The following is an 18,313-nucleotide window of genomic DNA, read 5'->3' as shown; positions in this document are numbered from 1 at the left end:
AAGCAGCCCTGACATCATCCAAAAAGCTGGCAGTAGTATGTCCCATTACCATCCTTTGTTTGGGCAAGAAATCAATCAGCAGCATATCTTTTGAGTTCCAAAACACAGTTACCAGAACTTTACCAGCTGACAAGCATTTATTGGCCTTAATCGGTGCTTCTCCCCACTTTTTTTCTACATCATACTTGTTCTCTTGCTTTCCAGGATGTAGTTGTGGACCTACACATTTCATCACGTCACAATGCAGTCCAAAAATGCCTCAGTCTGTGAGGCAAAATTCTGATTTGTATTTGAATGACCATCATACAAATGCTATCATTCACTTTTCAGTCTTTTTTGCAAGTTCATTCAAATTTTTCAGATTAATTCAGAAGTAAAAATTATTATTTAAAATAAATAAATTAATAACTAGATAACAAATTAATGTTCTTAAAGTTAATAAATAAAATTGTTTATTGAAGAAATGAATATGAAATTAATAATACTGTAGAACTCATTGGGTTAGCTCATCCTAAATGATAAATAATAATATAAAAAGAAGTACATTACATAAAAAGAGAAAACTTGAACACACTAAATAAATAATAAGATTTAAACTAAGATAAGATATTTATAAATACACACTGACTGGATGGTTTCCTGTCTGTAGCTGGTACCAAGTGTAACAGAATTGTATAATTTTTCCCAATCCTCAACATCAAGCCACCACATTAAATCAACTAATCGAAACAACGTTTCATTATTCAGACCTTGCGCACCGACTTCCCATGAAGACAAACTGTCACTTGTCTCGCCCAACATATAATGAATCTAAACAAAAAAAAAAAAAAAAAAAAAAAAAAAAAAAAAACATTCAAAATTTATAATTACTATGTAACAATAAAATATTTAAAGAACCACTAAATCTATAAAAACTTATTCAGTGGAAACGGTGTTTATCAGATAAAGCTAGACCCCCTGCATAGTTCTTACGTCCATACATAAATGCAGCTTAAAAAATTCAAGAATTAATGTTTTATACAGAATTCTTATGCAACACAGCTGCATGCAAGCCAAAAGAGGCTTTTGCTATTGTGTGCATGATGAGTCGTTACTAGACATTATAACAAAGTACGAAGGATGTTCAACAATTAACAAGACAAGCTGATGTAGAGAAAAAATTCAATGACAATGAAAATTTTTGATGGTCAAGTAGGAAACCTTGGGAACAGATTTAATCAGCTGTTCGATTATAATTAATCTAAACGTAACCACTTTTGTTGTTTTCAGAATGTCAGCTCCGCTTCAAACATGTATGCCAGAAAAGCAACATTCAGTGATAAGATTTTTATAATCAGAAGGTGTGAAACCGGCATTAGTTTACTCAAGAATGACGAAACAGGATGGTGAAAAATTTTTAAACTGCAATAACATTGTTTAAGCGGATGGAACAGTTTAATTCGAGCAGAACAAGTGTGACGGATCTCCATCGCTCTGGATGACCAGTTGAAGTTTTGACTACTGCACTGCAAAATCACATAAATGATCTTACTCACAATGACAGGCAAGTCAAAATTTCCCAAATTGTTAGTTTGTGTAATATTAGTGTCACAGCCGCACATTTAATCTCTCATAAGGTTCTGAATTTTCACAAAACGTGTTCAAGATGGGTTCCAAGACAATTGACTCAAACACACAGACACCCAGATTTGCATTTTTCTGAGCTCAAAGAATGGTTTGAAGTGGAAGGTAATTTCTAGATCTTATAATAATCTGTGATGAAACATGGATTCACGATTTCGAGCCTGAATCCAATTGGCAAAGTCTTGGGTGGAGACATCCATCCGGATTCACCCACAAAAAAAATTCAAAACTCACGCATCAGCTGAAGTGATGTTGACAGTCTCCTGGAACTTGCAAGACCCAATTTTTAGTGACTATTTAGAACAACCTACCATGAACAGTGAGTACTATTCTATCATGCTCCAACAGAAAGTGAGACCCATGATAAAGTGAAAACATCAGGGTGCTCTCTCAAAAGGTGTGATTCTCTTGCATGACAATGTGCACCACCACATCACTCAGAGAACAGGAGAAACGCTCAAGAAATTGGGTTGAGAGGTGTTGCCATATCCACCTTACAACCTAGACCCTGCCCTACCCGATTTTCATTTGTTCGGCCTGCTCAAAGACTTTTTACACAACAAGAAATTTTGACAACAAAGTGGTCAAAAAAGCAGTACACAGTTTGAATGGTTTAAACAGCAAGGTAATGACTTCTATGGTGCTGTAATCAGAAAGCTCACAGAATGGTGTGACAAGTGTCTAAATGTTGCTGGATACTATGTTGAATTGTTAGTTTCTAGGCTGGAATTTTCATTGTAAGTGAATAAACAGTATTTTCTCTACATCATTTTGTCTCATTAATTATCAAATGTCCCTTGTGGAACTTTAATTTCTGTAAATTATAAAGAAATTAATTTAAAGATAGTAATCTCTAAATATAGCAATTACTAAACAAAAATCTCTCATTAGAGAGATTATCAGGGCATAACCATGTGTAACACCAAGCTAAAAGAAATAAAATTACTAAGTTACAGGCTTAAATAAATGAAGTTTGGAGTTCAATTCACAATTTCAGTCAAGTCAAAAAATCAAGAACTATCAAATCTTGTATTTAAAACAATTGTTATTTATACTGTTGGCATCTGTTAAACTAATGGAGAGTAATTAAAAAGTTACAAAGATTCAGTTTTTAACCTTTCTTTGAATATGAAATTTCAGTAAAACTTCTCATACTAAAATAATATTGTATGTAATATTGTATTGTACTGTATATTGTAGGTCATGTTTCAGATATTGGAAAATTCTAAATCTGAGAAAAATATATTACTTCATTTTAGAATAAGTGAACTGTTTGGTGCCAAAACTTTACTAGATATATCCACTAAGTATTCTAGTCCCAGAGAAAGAAAAATTGACTTTTAGCCTGATATATATATATATATGTATATATTAAGAAAAAAACAATGCTACAATTTACATTCCAACTAAAATGTTCAAGTAATATTAGTGGAGCCTAATTTTTAACTACTATTTTAAATAAACGGTTAAAAAATAAACAAGACAAACATGATACGTAAAACTGAATTAAGTTTGATAAAAATACATAGGCAAAATAAGCCAGCAGATAACCTAAGCAGAAGCAATTTGAAGATTAACCATTCAGTAGGTGACTTTAAACAACAATCTAACAAATTTAATAAATAGGATAATCAATAAGTAGGATATATTAAATTTATTACAAACAACTGCATTTAATAAATTATTCAAATAATTTATTTATAAAAACCACCAATTAATAAAACAAACACCCACTTTAAAATGTTGGAAGCACTTTTACACACATATTTAAAAAAGAATCAATATTATTGTACTGGCCCTGAAAAGGGCTGATTGGATATAGAGTGGTAGCTGACAGCTGGGAGGTCACAATTTGTGACAGTCCAGCAACCAGAGTTGTGCAATTAGAACTACCCCCCAGGGAACACACAGGACATTAAGTACCCAGACAATATTCAACTTCATCCTCCATTCTGGATTAAAAATTTAGAAAATTTTGCAAGAGGCAATATCCTAGGGTATAGACTTGTAGAAGCCATTGATCATAGAATGTGTGGTGTGGCAACATACCTTTGAGAGGATATTGACAATTGTCAGCTATCCACAAAACTTCTGATAACAATATATTGGTAGTAAAAGTATCTGAAATTATTATAGTTAATATTTATAAGCCTCCTAACAACCAATGCCCAGACACTGTGATTCCCAGTTTTGAACATCCTATCCTTTTGTAGGGGACTTTAATAATAATCATAGTTTGTTGAGATACTTGTCCAATGATAATAATGGAAGAAACCTAACCAGCTGGGCCAAGAATAACAACTTCTTCTTAGTATTTGATGCAAGAATTTTTTACTCAGCTCGATGACATGGTTACTCACCAAATTTGGTGCTTCTGCTCCTACAATCGATCTTTAAAACCCACAGCAGTGATTAGGAGAGTTCTTGGTGCCTGTCTTCCCCCACTCACAGCATAGGCCTGTTTTCATTACTGTTGGATTCCAGATACCTCTATCAGATTCTTTCCTCAGCCAAGGTGGAACTTTAACAAAGCTGACTGGGAGGCCTTTACCACAAGGCTTGAAAATGGCATCAGGCTCATTCCTCCTATAATAAAAAAACTATGAACTATTCAATGGTCTTATACTGTCCTCTGCAAAAGCCTGCATTCTGTGAGTTTATAGAAGGAACTATATTCCAGGTTGGAATGAAAGATGTGAGGGCCTTTATCAGAAGTTTTATGAATCCAGAAACTGTGACACAGCTGACAGATTGCTGAGCTCTCTCGATACAGCTAGAAAAGAGAAGTGAGTGGGTAAACAGTGCCAAAAACTTGGATTTTACCCAAAGCAGTCGAAAATCCTGGTCACTCCTTAGAAAAATCTCCACTGGTGAACCTTCAACTCAGTGCACAGTATCACATCCTGAACCTCAAGCCACTGCTAAGCGAATTGTGGGTTTGTCAAAACTGCTCTGTCAACTTAGGGACAAATGCGTTTTGTATGGGCTGGATGACCTAAATAATTCTTATCAGCCAACCCCCCGAAGTCTTCAGAAATTTTATCTTAGAGGAGCTACTAGTGGTGATCACTGCTCTATCAACCAGGAAAGCAGCCAGATTTGACATCTTCCCAGAGTTTCTTAAGCACATTTGCATACCTTGTACCATCAAAACAGATATTAAATTTGTAATTGGGTGCTTGACTGCACAAGTGAAAGCAGGCTACTACAGTATTTGTGGGTTGGTTTGAACTTCCAGGTTCTAGAATAATTTTTAGAACATGGGTAACAGAGTAAAAACATGGCTTCTGGCAGTTTTTAATAATATATTAGCTAGTGTGAGTTGCCTAAGACTTTTAAAACATCTAAGATAGCAGCTGTTCTGAAGCCAGGTAAAGAACCAGAGCATGTGGAAGCCAATAGTGTGGAAGCCAATTCAATAGTTCTGTTTTTGTTATAAGCTGGTCAAGAGAAAGCTGTATAACAGAATTTCACCTGTTTTAGATGCCAGTATTCCAGTTGAACAAAGTGGCTTCAGGCCTGTTAGAAACTGCTGCAATGAGGTACTAGCTTTACGACTTTCATTGAGAATGGGTCTCAATCTCATTTTTTAATTACTTTTATTTTATGTTTTTTAGTTAAATAACCGGAGGCAGACACAGCCAGTTGTGTTGCACATACAGTAACAGTGGCTATGCTGGTTGAACTGCCATACACCATCCCACCCCTTAAAAAGTAAAAATTCAAAAAAACCTGAAAATGGTGTTTAGATGTTTATCTGATAAGATTTGCAAGCCCCAATCTATTGAATATATCATTTAATAGAGCCAGAAATGGGGTAAATTTGCAATCATTCTTCAAATTTTTATTACCTTTCTTCACCCCTTTCAAGGTCAAATTTTAAAAAATCTAAAAACTGGTTTTTAGATATTTACATAAAAATTACATACACCAAAAATCAAGTTGATGTCTTCATTTGTTACCAAGAAATGAAAAAAGTAGTAAATTTCAATTAAAAATTAACTTTCAAAAATTAAATTTAAAAAAATAGTAAATTGATACTCCATTTAAACTTGGAATTTCAAAAAATCCTTTCTTAGTGTACACATACACTGTAAGAAGAACATCTACACAAATTTCATTAATTTATCTTCAGTAGTTTTTGCTGAGCACTGAAGAATTAGTCAGGATAAGCTGTTTTATAGGTACAGATATATAAACATACTTTTACACCAGAACATTTTTGGTCAAGCATTACAAAATTTATCAATACTTTAATAATAAAATACTAGGAGTTTGTTAAAGCAAGTCTTATTTTTTAACATGAAGAATTAAAAAACTGTTTTACAACTTGAATTTTTTTTAATTATTGCAAATTATGAACAACTTAAATTTAGATTAATGAAGTTAGCTCTTCCAAAGTCTTATAAGCACTTTCCTTGAAGAATTCCCAGGAGCACTTCTGTTAATGGCATCCATCTTAAAAAAATTATGAAACCCACTTAGAATGTAATTTTATAAACAGATAATACATTTAATCCGTAATATATTGTTTTTCTCAAATTTAGTGTTTGAATTTTCATAAAATTCATAATTTTTTAGACAGTTTAAATGTATAAAGATCTCAGTTTTTAACAGCTAGTTGTAAATTACAGCTAAAATGTGGGTTTAATTGCAGACAGTATCATTCTATGGTGAAGGAGTGACAACTCCTGGTGCGATGCCATGACAAGTACCTAAAAATTGCCTACATCTATGTAGAAATAAATATTTCTACTTCAAAGATCAATAAAAACTGTATGTATGTTATTGATCTTTTTTAATAGGTATTCAGAACTTATTTTCAGCATAACCTGCATTCAAATTTGTACTTGATTTAACTGTGAAGTACTAAAATCATTCCTGTTGAAAGTCACTTGTTTGATACAGATAAAAAGTTCATGTAGATGGTTATCTCATTCGTACTTTTTATTATCATCCCTCAAATTTTTGCAACATGTGATATTTTTTCTTTCACTAAACATATGCGCACTTCACAGGTAACTACTCCAACTTAATTTCCTTCAACGGCCATTTCAAACAGCAGTACACACCACTTTTTGAAGATGAAGTTACATAATCACACTTATACAAAATGCAGCACTTACTTTTTAGACTTTTTAGGATTATTGGACTAAAGCCATAACATCATTATCACTAACTACATGCTGAAGGGTAATGGAAAAAAAATAGTTTATAACCTAACTACACAAAAAATGAATTAAATTTAAAATACCACTTATTAAAAAATAGATAAATACCTCGCTAAGAACAGCAGTCTTATTTGTAGGAGGTTTACCATATGTAGGATCTAAATTTAATGGTTCCCATATTAGATCTGTTTCCTTTTTCTCAGCCTGCCCGCTATTAACAGTTATTTGATCAGTAATCGGTTTAACATCTACAAGTGTCAATGTCTGCCTGAAACATAAACATAATTTAGAGTTTTAAGAAAAGGTTTATAAAAAATCAAAAAGTTACTTTCAATAATTAGCTATTACTTATTTACTGGTCTATACAAGTTACTAATTCTCTTAATGAATAGAGGCAGCAAATACATTGAATGCATTGTTTTAAAACAGAATGGAGGTGTATTAATTTGTTCTTTTATCTGTCCCAATCTTTCTTATACTATAACACAAATAAAGTACCTGAGGTTCAAGAGACGCTAGTCAGAGTTACTTTCTATTCTAATTATAATGATGTTCTTCACAGAGACAGTCTCTGTAGTGAACAGAGTGAAGATGTTAGTTGCAGGGCTGTTATTAATTATCATTTTTGTAGACTTGGCATGCTGATAAAAACAATATAGTCAGCTTTATAAAAAAGGCACTGATAAATTTCTATAATCAACCTTCCAAGTAAGCATGGAATGCTTGCAATTCTTGAGATTATCAATATATTTTCAGGAGAGACTAATATTTAGTGTCGGCTCATCTATAACCATTAGGTTTTCATACCTAAGAGACAAACCATTATTACACTCAATTTTATGCTTACATGTAAAAATAAATTTGCCAATAAAGCTCAGTAACTACTGACATACCAGTGGGTTAATGGTTAGCATCAATAACCACCCATTGCAACATATATTTGGTGATGCTGTAGGACCCAGAGTTGAGAAAAAGGTTTTTTTTTACATTTTAATATCCATTTTTTAAATACACTTCAATCATTGGACTAGTATTAACTAAACAATTAATTTACACAACAAATAATGACATATCTCACATCGGCTCAGTTTGATTCTAGATTTGAACTGTAACTCAGCTATTACATTGTGCTTGGTAAAAAAAAAACAGTAATAATAAATCCAAATTACAATAACAATTTAAGCCATAAAATGTCCACTTTACTGGAGTTTTGTGAATCACCTGGCTTTTATTATTAAGGGGTCAACAGCAAAAAAATGGAATAATGTAATAACATATTCCTTATTAATTTAATTCCAAGTTCCCCATGAACAGACGGAACTAGCAATGAGTTCCTTCATCCATTATAAGGATCCCACGACAGATTTTTTTTTTATTTAACAGTACAGAATTTTGTAATTGCACGTTGTGAATGAATTTTAGTAAGAGTTCAGTGAATAAAAACTAGAAGAAATGAAATTTGAAAAAGCTTTCATACAAAATATTTTTCTTTTTAATTTTGGCTGAGAGTTCCCTTCTTGGTAATAAATAAGATCTTGGTACCCACATAAACAGTGAGTAATTACACTTATAATTAAATATCATAGTATTATTACAGATTTTTTATGACAAAACAATCACTTCAATTTTTTTAATTTAACAAGTATTTAAAAAAAAAATATCATAATAAAAAAACTTTTTAAATATAAAAGAAAACATCTAAAAATTTGCACCTAACACTTTTTCCATCTATTTTTCATAAATATATTTAATATCCTGAATGTTGAATCTTAACATTGTTTTATTGAAAATACAGTGACATTTTGACTGAAAATTGAAATTATACATTTTCTTATAGAAAATATACATTAAAACAATTATTCTAAATAATTAAATTAATCAAACAAAAGCCCTACATGTAACCACAGGACAGTTACGTCAGTACTGAAATCAAAGTAACTTACACAAAATCTTTGTACAACATATAAATGTAAAGAGCTCATAATAATCGCATAGGACACTGACAAGAAACTGGGCTCCAGTTCAAGGAAGCATGCCCGCATGGAACTTAGCAACACATCTTAATGTGGATTTCTCCTTTAAAAGTTTAAACCAATTTATAATGTAATATAAAGAGTATTGTATAAAATAAAGACCTGACAGATGAATAATGTGCTTCAACTTGAGATTGATATGGCTGTAACCAAACTAGACCTTTTGACTGTACATTTCTTATTAATGCTTTTCCTTCACTATCTAGTGTATACTCTCTTTCACCGTGATTTATTAATTCTTTCTGAAAAAAAAACAATTTAAGACAGACCGTTAATGAAATTTTGAGACTTTTCCGTATCTTTTCAACAGTTTTAAATTTATCTTATTAAAATTATATGAGTAAACATGTCTTGAAGAAAACTTTCATTGTATTGATAATAGACATTTACATTATGATTCTGGCTATTATATTTTCATATCTACCAGAAAAGTGAGAAATATTTTAATCAATGTAACAAACTTACCAAGTTGCTAGTAACCAATCAGTAAAATAAATAACTTAAATTTTGGACAGAATGGTAAACCGCATTACTTCAAAAATTTGAGACCTTACCAATTTTACTCAAGAACAGCATTTTGAAAATAGAAGGATGTGAAATAACGATTAAATGCTAACAGTTTTAAGTCAACACTTAGTACACTAGTTCTCATAGAACATGAACATAAATAACATTAGATGTTTTTCCATTTTGATGAGACTGTTGAAACTTTTGATTTGTGACTAGAAATTAACCTCTAACCCTCTTGATACCTAACTAGGCTTCTATACCAGTAAAGCTGCCCATATGAAAACTTCTGTTACCTTTGCTATAGAAGGGATTTCTGTAATTAGAAAACTTTCTTTTTTCATCAACTTGAAAAAAGGATTTATTTGTATGTTCAAGCCTTATTCATGACAAATGCACTCATTTCAATGATTCTTTTTATTATAGAAAAAAATTCTTTTGGTCTTCCCATTATCAATTTTTCCCCTTGATAACTGAAGTGGAAATGTTTTTAAATTAAAAATGTTATTCTCTACGTAGATGATTTGAATATTTTTCCTTTCTTTGTTAATTACTGCTTAATAACTGATTGTTACAGTAATTATATATAACTTGATGTAATTTTGATGTTCAATGAATTTTCATGGAAAATATAAGAAAATTATTTGGAGGAACAAAAGGAAAAATAATTATCATTCCTACATTGCATAGAGTATCCTATATTGCAACCTCATGCTTGGCAGTAGTTGCTTTACATACTTTCACTAAATTTGTTTTATTTTTTATTCAGATGAATATTTTTTGCATCTCCAAACAACTTTTGTCATAATAACAGGATTTTCTAAAAAGGTATTGGTTTGCTTGGCATTTCTCCCACCACCACCCCATTCAGTCACCTGAAAGCATAAGACCGAATGTCTGTGCCACAAACAGCTACCGAGTCTCGAAACAGTTTAGCGATCAGCGTCCTAACTAGCCCCTAGAGCTAACCTGAGTGAGTGGATAAGCGTGGTACCATACACCACTTGCTTGCATGTCCCACCACCCACTTGTCATATATCACTAAACTGGGTAGGCGCACCCCATCATCTACTAAAACATATAAGACTATCAATAATTAATTTATTTTGTCAAAGAGAGCAATTCGCTGCCACGCCTAGGCCGCTAAATGCCAACAAGTACCTTTACACCATTACAACGCTTGGAGCCTTAATCTGGCTGATAGCCAGCCGTATCTCTTGGTTAGCTTCCTACAGCAGTGTGGTAGGAGTCTTTTCCCTTAGGTAAACTACTGATGTTGGTTAAACAAAGCAACTGCATCACGTAACTCCCACACGGTCCAACAATGCGGCTCTCGCCACATTGACTCGCCGCTTGTGAGTGGCCAATTTTCCCCTTGATCTTTAAGTTCCAGGGTGGCCTGAATTGTGGCCCCCCACCAAGAGCTGGGCAATCGAACATCATGTGTTTGTTCGATTGGACCTTCCCACAGACGCACAGCTCATCAGCTGTCAGGTGGAACTGAAACAAATATTGGTTTAAATTTACAAAGTTGAAGAGCACTCGGGCTCCCGTTGCCCTTAAAAATGAAGGAGAGGCATACACCATCCCCAGATCCTACATAAATCTATACAAGGACCTTCCCATAGTCGTGGCATGCCATTCTTGCTGCCATGCTTCCATCACAAGGCTGTAAAGCCTCCTCCACCGGCGGGAGATGAACAACTGTTTGAAATTTAGAAACGGTGCATTGAGATCATCGTTCTGCTCCAGTACAGGCCCAGCTTGTAACACCATCCCAAATACCTTGGTCTCCCTGCCTCTTTGCAATTTCTACGTGGCTGCCCAAACTTTCACCAGTAAATCGATTGGGAGAGCCTTTCCCAATACAGTGGTAGCCTCGTAGGAGGTTGTTTTAAAAACATCAGTGCATGCAATTAAGGCTCTGCGCTAGGGATTCCTTAAATTTTGAATAAGTGCTCAATTCCTCTCCAACCTATACGCTCAAATGGACGCCACGTAAGAGGTCATACTTTCGTAGACACCTTGGTACACCCTGTACAAATGTCAGCCCGACAGTCTGTAATCCTTCTGAGCAATCCTCCTAAGCTTGTGCATCACAGTCGGCGTCAGCCACTACTTGCCTAATGTGGTAGCTATACAACAACTTCTCATCAAACAAAATACGTAGATACGAGGGTTATTTTTTTTCAATGTCCGATCGGTCACGAAATTAAAACCACAGTGAAAATAAACAATTTTTTATTTGTAACAAGTACTTACATAGTTACGCTATTTCTCTACATAGTCACCACTCCAATTTAGACATTTGTCGTAGCGTGGTACCAACTTTCCAAAGCCCTCGTCATAGAACGGAGCCGCCTGTGTTTTCAGCCATGTTTCTACGCTGGTCTGCAGCTGTTGCGCCAAAATGTTGTCCACCTAGCCAGCGTTTTATGTGAGCAAAATCGGATGGAGCCAAGTCCAGGCTGTATGGTGGGTGATCAAACACTTCCCAACGAAAACGCTGCAGGAGCTTCTTTGTTACAGCTGCAGTGTGCGGCAAAGCATTGTCATGGAGAAAGACAATGCCTGATGACGACATTCCTCTCCGCTTATTCTGAATTGCCCTTCGTAGATGTTGAAGAGTCACGCAGTATGAGGCTGCAGTGATGGTCATGCCACGTTCCATGAATTCTACCAAGAGAACTCCATTCCGGTCCCAGAACACAGTAGCCATACACTTTCTGTTGGAGAAGGTTCGCTTGAACTTCTTTGTTTACTGGGAGAATGAGAATGCATCCACTGTTTGGATTGTTCTTTTGTTTCTTCAGTATCGAAATGGACCCAATGTCTCGTTCCCTGTGCAATTTTGTTCAAAAAATTTTCTCCTTGATTATGGTAGCACTGGAGAAATGTTAGGGAGGCATCCATTCTCATTGTTTTGTGATGGTCGGACAGCATCTTGGGAACCCATCTCGCACACAGTTTGCGGTACTGAAATCTCTCACTCACAATTTCAGGAAACGAATCACTCAATACAGAAGTTGTGAACCAATGATTTTCTTGAATTGCCTCATCCACTCGCTCACAGAGATCATCGGTTGACACTCGCTTCCTTCCCTGACCGCCTGCATCATGTACATCTGTACATCCTGCTTTAAAGTTCCTGCACTATTTGCTGTCACTAATTGAGGTTTCACCATATACATTACTTATTCGTCGACGAATTTCAGCTGCATTACACCCTTCAGCCTGAAGAAATTGAATTACCGCACGCACTTCACACTTGGCGAGAGATGCTACTGTTGTAGACATGTTTACGTGCTAGCTGCGTGTTAAGAACTAAGCTAAGTGACGCAGCGTGATTGAAGGCCATACTAGAGACGCTGCGCAACACATATGCGCAAAGGTTCATCCGTTATTGCGCGGTTTTTATTTTGCAACCGACTGGACCTTGAAAAAAAAACCTCATATTTATGAACTCCAACTCGACTGATTACACAGCCTTTATACTTAATACGGGGGGGGGGGGTTACGACTGTATGATAATTTATCTGCACCCTTGAGAAGCATAAACTTTGTGATTGGGCATGGAAATCCTTAAATTTTGAATATCCATCCAGCCCTCTGCGGTTGACAAAGCCACCTGTGCTCGGTCTTCTAGCTGCGGTTGCAAATTATCACAAACTAACAGGAGACAGTGAATGAAAAACAGAGCCGTGACCCCTTCCAGGAATTCAATCCTAAAAATCCGTCGAATACCAGGTTCCACAGGGACCGAGTCCTGTGGGCTTCCCCTGGTGACAGATTTTTCTACAACTAGGTATGCATTCTTAAACAGAGCCATGCGATCCAACAAGTGGTCACGTACTACAGCCTGGAAGGGTACAGAAACATTGCGGCGTTCCAACTCATAGAGGACAGAACTCCAACACAAGGAAGGAAATGCTACATCTATGTCAATAAAAATTCTCAAAACATATTTACAGTCAGCACTTTCCACCTCGGCAAGAGCATTTAAGATGCAATATTCGGTGCCAACCCCTTTTATGAAGCCATATTGGCCTCAAATTAGAAATGAGTTCATATCGATGGTTTCCCAGAGCTGTTCCACAACCAGCCTTTCAAGCAACTTGCTGATTACCGGCAAGATGCTGATGGGTCAATAACTGCTGACCTCACTCGGATCCTTTCCTGATTTTAAGTGCACCCGCACCAAAGCCACCTTCCAACAAGTCGGAAAGCAACCCCAGAGAACAACCAACCCCGAAGAACAACCTCGAGAACCCTGAGCAACCCGAGAACAGTCTGCCAGTCTGGCCCTCTTATGACAGGCAGCAGATGATAGAAAATATCTGTCAAGTCGGTCAATTCCCAGTGCCTTTCTCAGTTCCATTCGAGAGACCACTCGGTCTATACCTACGAGTTCCACAACTCATATGCCAGGGAATGGTGTCTCACTCGCTCTAATGCCAACTTCTGCTTAACCCTCCGGAGCATCTGAAAACAGAGTATCCAGGAATGGATACCACAGATGTTAAAGTGTGGTTACGACCACCAAATCCGCATCGAACACTGGACAGCACGTGCAATGGCTTTGGCCAGTAACAACCGGCTCCATGGAAGCAACGGTCATGACAGCTCCAGGCACTCTCTGATCAGCAGATTGGCCACTACCTAATAGTCCGTCCATTGGCAAGGACGCCATAGGACCCTATCACAGCCAGTCTTGATGGCTAAGCCGAATTGTTCAGCCATCAATTCCACCTCCATGCACCATTTCAACCCCTGTAAGGCAGCCGCACACTTCCACCACAGCCTGTGCTGATCCAGGCCCCTTAGGTTACAGTGACCTGAATCTGGAGCTCTTGGATCGCCACCGTAAGCGATCTCAGAGGTTATAAGCCTATGATCACTCACACTGGCCTCGGGCCAGACAGTCCAACTACTTGTGTACCTAAGCAGATCACCAGTCACCAAGGTGACGTCAATGTAACTTTCACCCAGTTCGAAAGAGAAAGTCGGCGGTTGTTCTGCCTCATTAAGCAAGTAGAGGTTCCTGGCTTCAACAAATTGTGCGAGACTAGCGCCTCTGGAGTCAGTGAGTGGTGAATCCCAGGTGGAAAACTTGGCATTAGCGTCCAGAGCAACCAGCACTCTGATGCCCAGGAGACTGTCCAGAATCCGTCCCAACTTCGCCAACAAGTCATCGATACTCCATCCAAGCTGGAAGTATCCTGACACTAGTACAACATCGAGCATACCCCTCATGAATTGCACGATGGAGAATTTCTCATCAGAAAACTGAGGCATCCAGAAGACACCCAACAAGACCAAGCTGACCACAATCGCAGAGAGCAGCCGTTCCCCACGAGAATGAATAACATCAACCCTGTGGAAGCCAATCACCCTATCCCTGACCATGTATGGCTCCTGGACCAAGAGGACCACGAGGATGTACTCCTCAAGAATCCTCCTGGCTTCATTGGTGGCAGCCCGGAAACAATGCAGGTTTAACTGTCACCAGCGCAAGTATTCAACATGGTGATGAGCATCCTCGAAAGCTTTCCTTTTTTCAGTAGTCGCCATACGCCATGTTGTTTACAATCTTCGCCCAGGCTGTGTCATGTGATCTGCATTGTTTGCCCCCTGACCCGGTGTCCAGCATTAAAGCCTTTCACAAAGGCACAGGGTGCGCACTTTGCAGGTGGAGTCTTATTAGGGCAGTTAACAGCCCCATGCTCAGCAAGGGTGCAATGACCACACATCTCCAACTGTGTTCTACAGTGGAGAGGGTTGTACCCAAAGCCATGAAATTTGAAGCACCGGGGTACTTCTGTATGGTCGACAACCCTGCAAGAGGTCCACCTAAGGAACAGCCGACCACCGGCCACCAAGACCTGTCGGATCTTTGGCAAGGTCTCAATTATCCAGTGGCTCTTCAAGGCCTCTTTCCAGCCCAACTACCGGACCGCCCTGGTCCCCTTGAGGAAGTCCTTGACAGCCATATCCAACACAGGATTTCGGCTGTGTATAGCCCTGAAGATTTTGAGCTCCTCTGCCCTCGTTGCCCTTGACAAATTGTAGACCAATATTTACCACCGCTTGGCCAGCAACTGAGCCTTCAGCCAGTTCTTCCTAAGAACGTTAGCTTGCAGCAGCCGCTTCGCCTGCTGCTTATTAACAACCTCTAAGGCGACTCCGTGGTCCCTTGTTTTTGTGATCCAGGAAATTTGGATCCTTTCCTTCTGCGGGTCCAGGACCTTCTTTAGGATCAGCTTCTTCATCACAGATGAAGCCCCTGGACCAGGCGTCATAAAGACCACCTTGACAGTGGGCTGCTTAATTTTAATACCTGGTGCCTGGACTGGCAGCAGGGGACTAACCCACTTAGGCCCTGGCGCAGCTGTTACCATAGCGAAGACAACAGGTTTTTTACCTTCTCCTCTACCCATTTCAGAGAAGTGTGGATCTTGCCAAGGACCCTCCCAGTTTCCGCTTCAAAGTCCTTAACTCCTTCCACCACCTGATCCAACAGTCGTGATACGACTGAATCAAGGGCTTGGTTTGTGCCCTGGAGGTTTTCGTTTTTCAACACCAGTTCAGCAACCATCAAGGAACATTCAGAAAGGTACGAGTTGACTAGCTGTCTAAACTCAACCAAAATCCTTGACTCCTTTTTTGAGGATATTTTGACCCATGCAGACTGCATACCCTCAATCTGTCCTATCCCTTCAGATCCTGAGCTAGACCCCTTCAAGTGAGGCTTCGCCCCAGAGTCCTCCAGGACAGAGCCGGCCAACACACCACTGTACTACACCTTCCTCGACTTCGCAAGGAGCTGCCTCTCAGCCTTGGCTTACCCTCCACTGCCTTGCTGCCTCTGCATGGTTCCAACCAAAGTCTTTCCCACAGAGCTCGATGCAGAGGTTTTGGCTGGATTTTTCATGCAATCCACCAGTGTCCCCTCTCATGGAGACCTTTGTGACCTCTGCGGAGACCTGCCTAGTGGCCTTCTTGGCAGGAACAGGTCACCAATAACCAAGCCCTTGACTAAACCAACAAAGTCCTCGAGGCAATCTCCCCTGGATTGCTCCATCGCAGCTTATTAAAATAATGCAACTGCACCGCCAGGCACTACAGCTGCAATTTGAATGAACATTAACACCAACCACAAAACAGGTGAGTGTTCGGCTTAGCTATTCCGAGCAAGGCCGCCTGTTCTCTCACAACCCCGCTTGAAAAAGTCAAAGCTTAAACGCTCCTAATATAAACCACCGGGTAGGTCAGAGCAAAATTGCTTCCCAAACCTGCCAGAGGATCAGAAAAATTTACTGGCCTCACAAACCTATGAAAATGGGGACACGATTCAGACAAAGGAAACGTCCTTATTTAGCCGACAGTGGCACTTTTACAACACACTACGCAGCCGTGTTGCCTAAACACCACAGCAACACAGGTTGACTGACAGCCACTGATCGTTGTCAGCCCTGACAATGTGAACATAGGCACACTGGACTTGTTAAAGCAATATACAACTCCAGTAGCAGTAAATACAAGTTTTACAGCATGGGGCCAGAGGCCAAGAAGCAATTCTAAAAGGGTAACCACATTTTAAATAAAACTAAAAAGTATATAAGTAACTTTTAAAAAAAAAAAAAAATTTGGCTGCAAAAAAAGATAAATCATATTATTTAAATTTGGCAATCAGTTCCAAAGGGTGTTAGCAATTACTTTTAATTTTTTACTAACTTCAAACAGTCAAAATTTCAAGAAGAATTGAAAAACTATAATTTTTTAATTCAATGTGCAATTCTTTAAATTTGTTTTAAAAGCTTATTTCAAATTTTTTATTGTAATTCTATATAAAACCAATTTCATTTTTGTTGATAGATTCTTGTAATCTGTGCATGTTAAACTGCATCAATCAGGGACTTAGTTAATTAAGTACTTGTTGATTACAAAAGAGTTGTTTTAAGAGGGCTTGGATATTAAACTTATAGCCTTTCCACAGATTTATTCACACAAACTAACTTAAATAACAACTAAAAACAAAATACATGATGTTAGTTTGTATGAAATAAGGAAGTGAGAAAACTAACAAGTAAAAAACTTAAATAACAGAGTAGTATTACAAAATAGAAATAAGGCTTTGAAAAACACAAACAGTATGGTCAAGAAAGCATATGAGTAAAAAATAAAGAAATATTTTTTAGTAACTATAAAAAAGTTGTTTTGAAAAACTATTGATTTTTTTTTGCACCGTACTACATAGACTTTAAAAATGGAATTTATAGAAAGAAGACGAATTCAATCAGACTCAAAGACTTTGAGACACTGGTTTAGAAAAGATAAAAAAATATTTGATAGAGATGAAAATTAAAAAAAAAGTGAGAATTATCAGAAAACTGTGAAAAGTAAAAGGATAACATTAAAATAAGGAAACATACCCGAATTCAACATGTATTGGAAGAAATAATAAAAAAGTTAATATCTCAGAAAAGTATAAAGACTCCTTCACAAACTGAAAGTTCTCCACTCTACAAAGAACTTACTGTTACAAACTTTGCTGTAACAATCAATTTTAAAATGCTATACTTAGAGATTTTATATAAAAGTGAATTGAAAAAAAAGCAGGTCAGTCAATGTGTTCTAGATACATTATTCCAGTCTGAATTTAATGTACCATAAAAAACGAGCTTTTTATTTTATAATAAACGTAATTTTTTAATAATAAATAAAAACAAACATCTATGCCTGAATGAAGTCTGCAAGAGAGCTAAAGGTGGACCAACTGACTACTAGCATGTAAACCTAACCCATCGGGTTGGTCTAGTGGTTAACGCGTCTTCCCAAATCAGCTGATTTGGAAAGTCGAGAGTTACAGCGTTCAAGTCCTAGTAAAGCTAGTTATTTTTACACGGATTTGAATACTAGATCGTGGATACCGCTGTTCTTTGGTGGTTGGGTTTCAATTAACCACACATCTCAGGAATG

General features: G+C 37.2%; 1 protein-coding gene across 1 annotated transcript in view; it reads right to left on the bottom strand.

Annotated features, from left to right (window-relative positions):
• LOC142328230 (uncharacterized) overlaps positions 1-18,313 on the bottom strand; it is a 107,128-nt gene that overhangs the window by 63,746 nt on the left and 25,069 nt on the right. The window contains exons 5-7 of the mRNA XM_075371838.1: positions 8,930-9,069; positions 6,903-7,062; positions 629-810 (exon numbers count right to left, since the gene is read on the bottom strand). Coding sequence (XP_075227953.1) covers positions 629-810; positions 6,903-7,062; positions 8,930-9,069 — 482 coding nt within the window. The remainder of the gene's footprint in view (positions 1-628; positions 811-6,902; positions 7,063-8,929; positions 9,070-18,313) is intronic.

Source organism: Lycorma delicatula, chromosome 7, assembly GCF_047948215.1.
Source record: "Lycorma delicatula isolate Av1 chromosome 7, ASM4794821v1, whole genome shotgun sequence".
NCBI classification, from domain to species: domain Eukaryota; kingdom Metazoa; phylum Arthropoda; class Insecta; order Hemiptera; family Fulgoridae; genus Lycorma; species Lycorma delicatula.
Note: the sequence above shows the minus strand (reverse complement) of the source record. Positions and strands in the feature narration are given on the sequence as shown.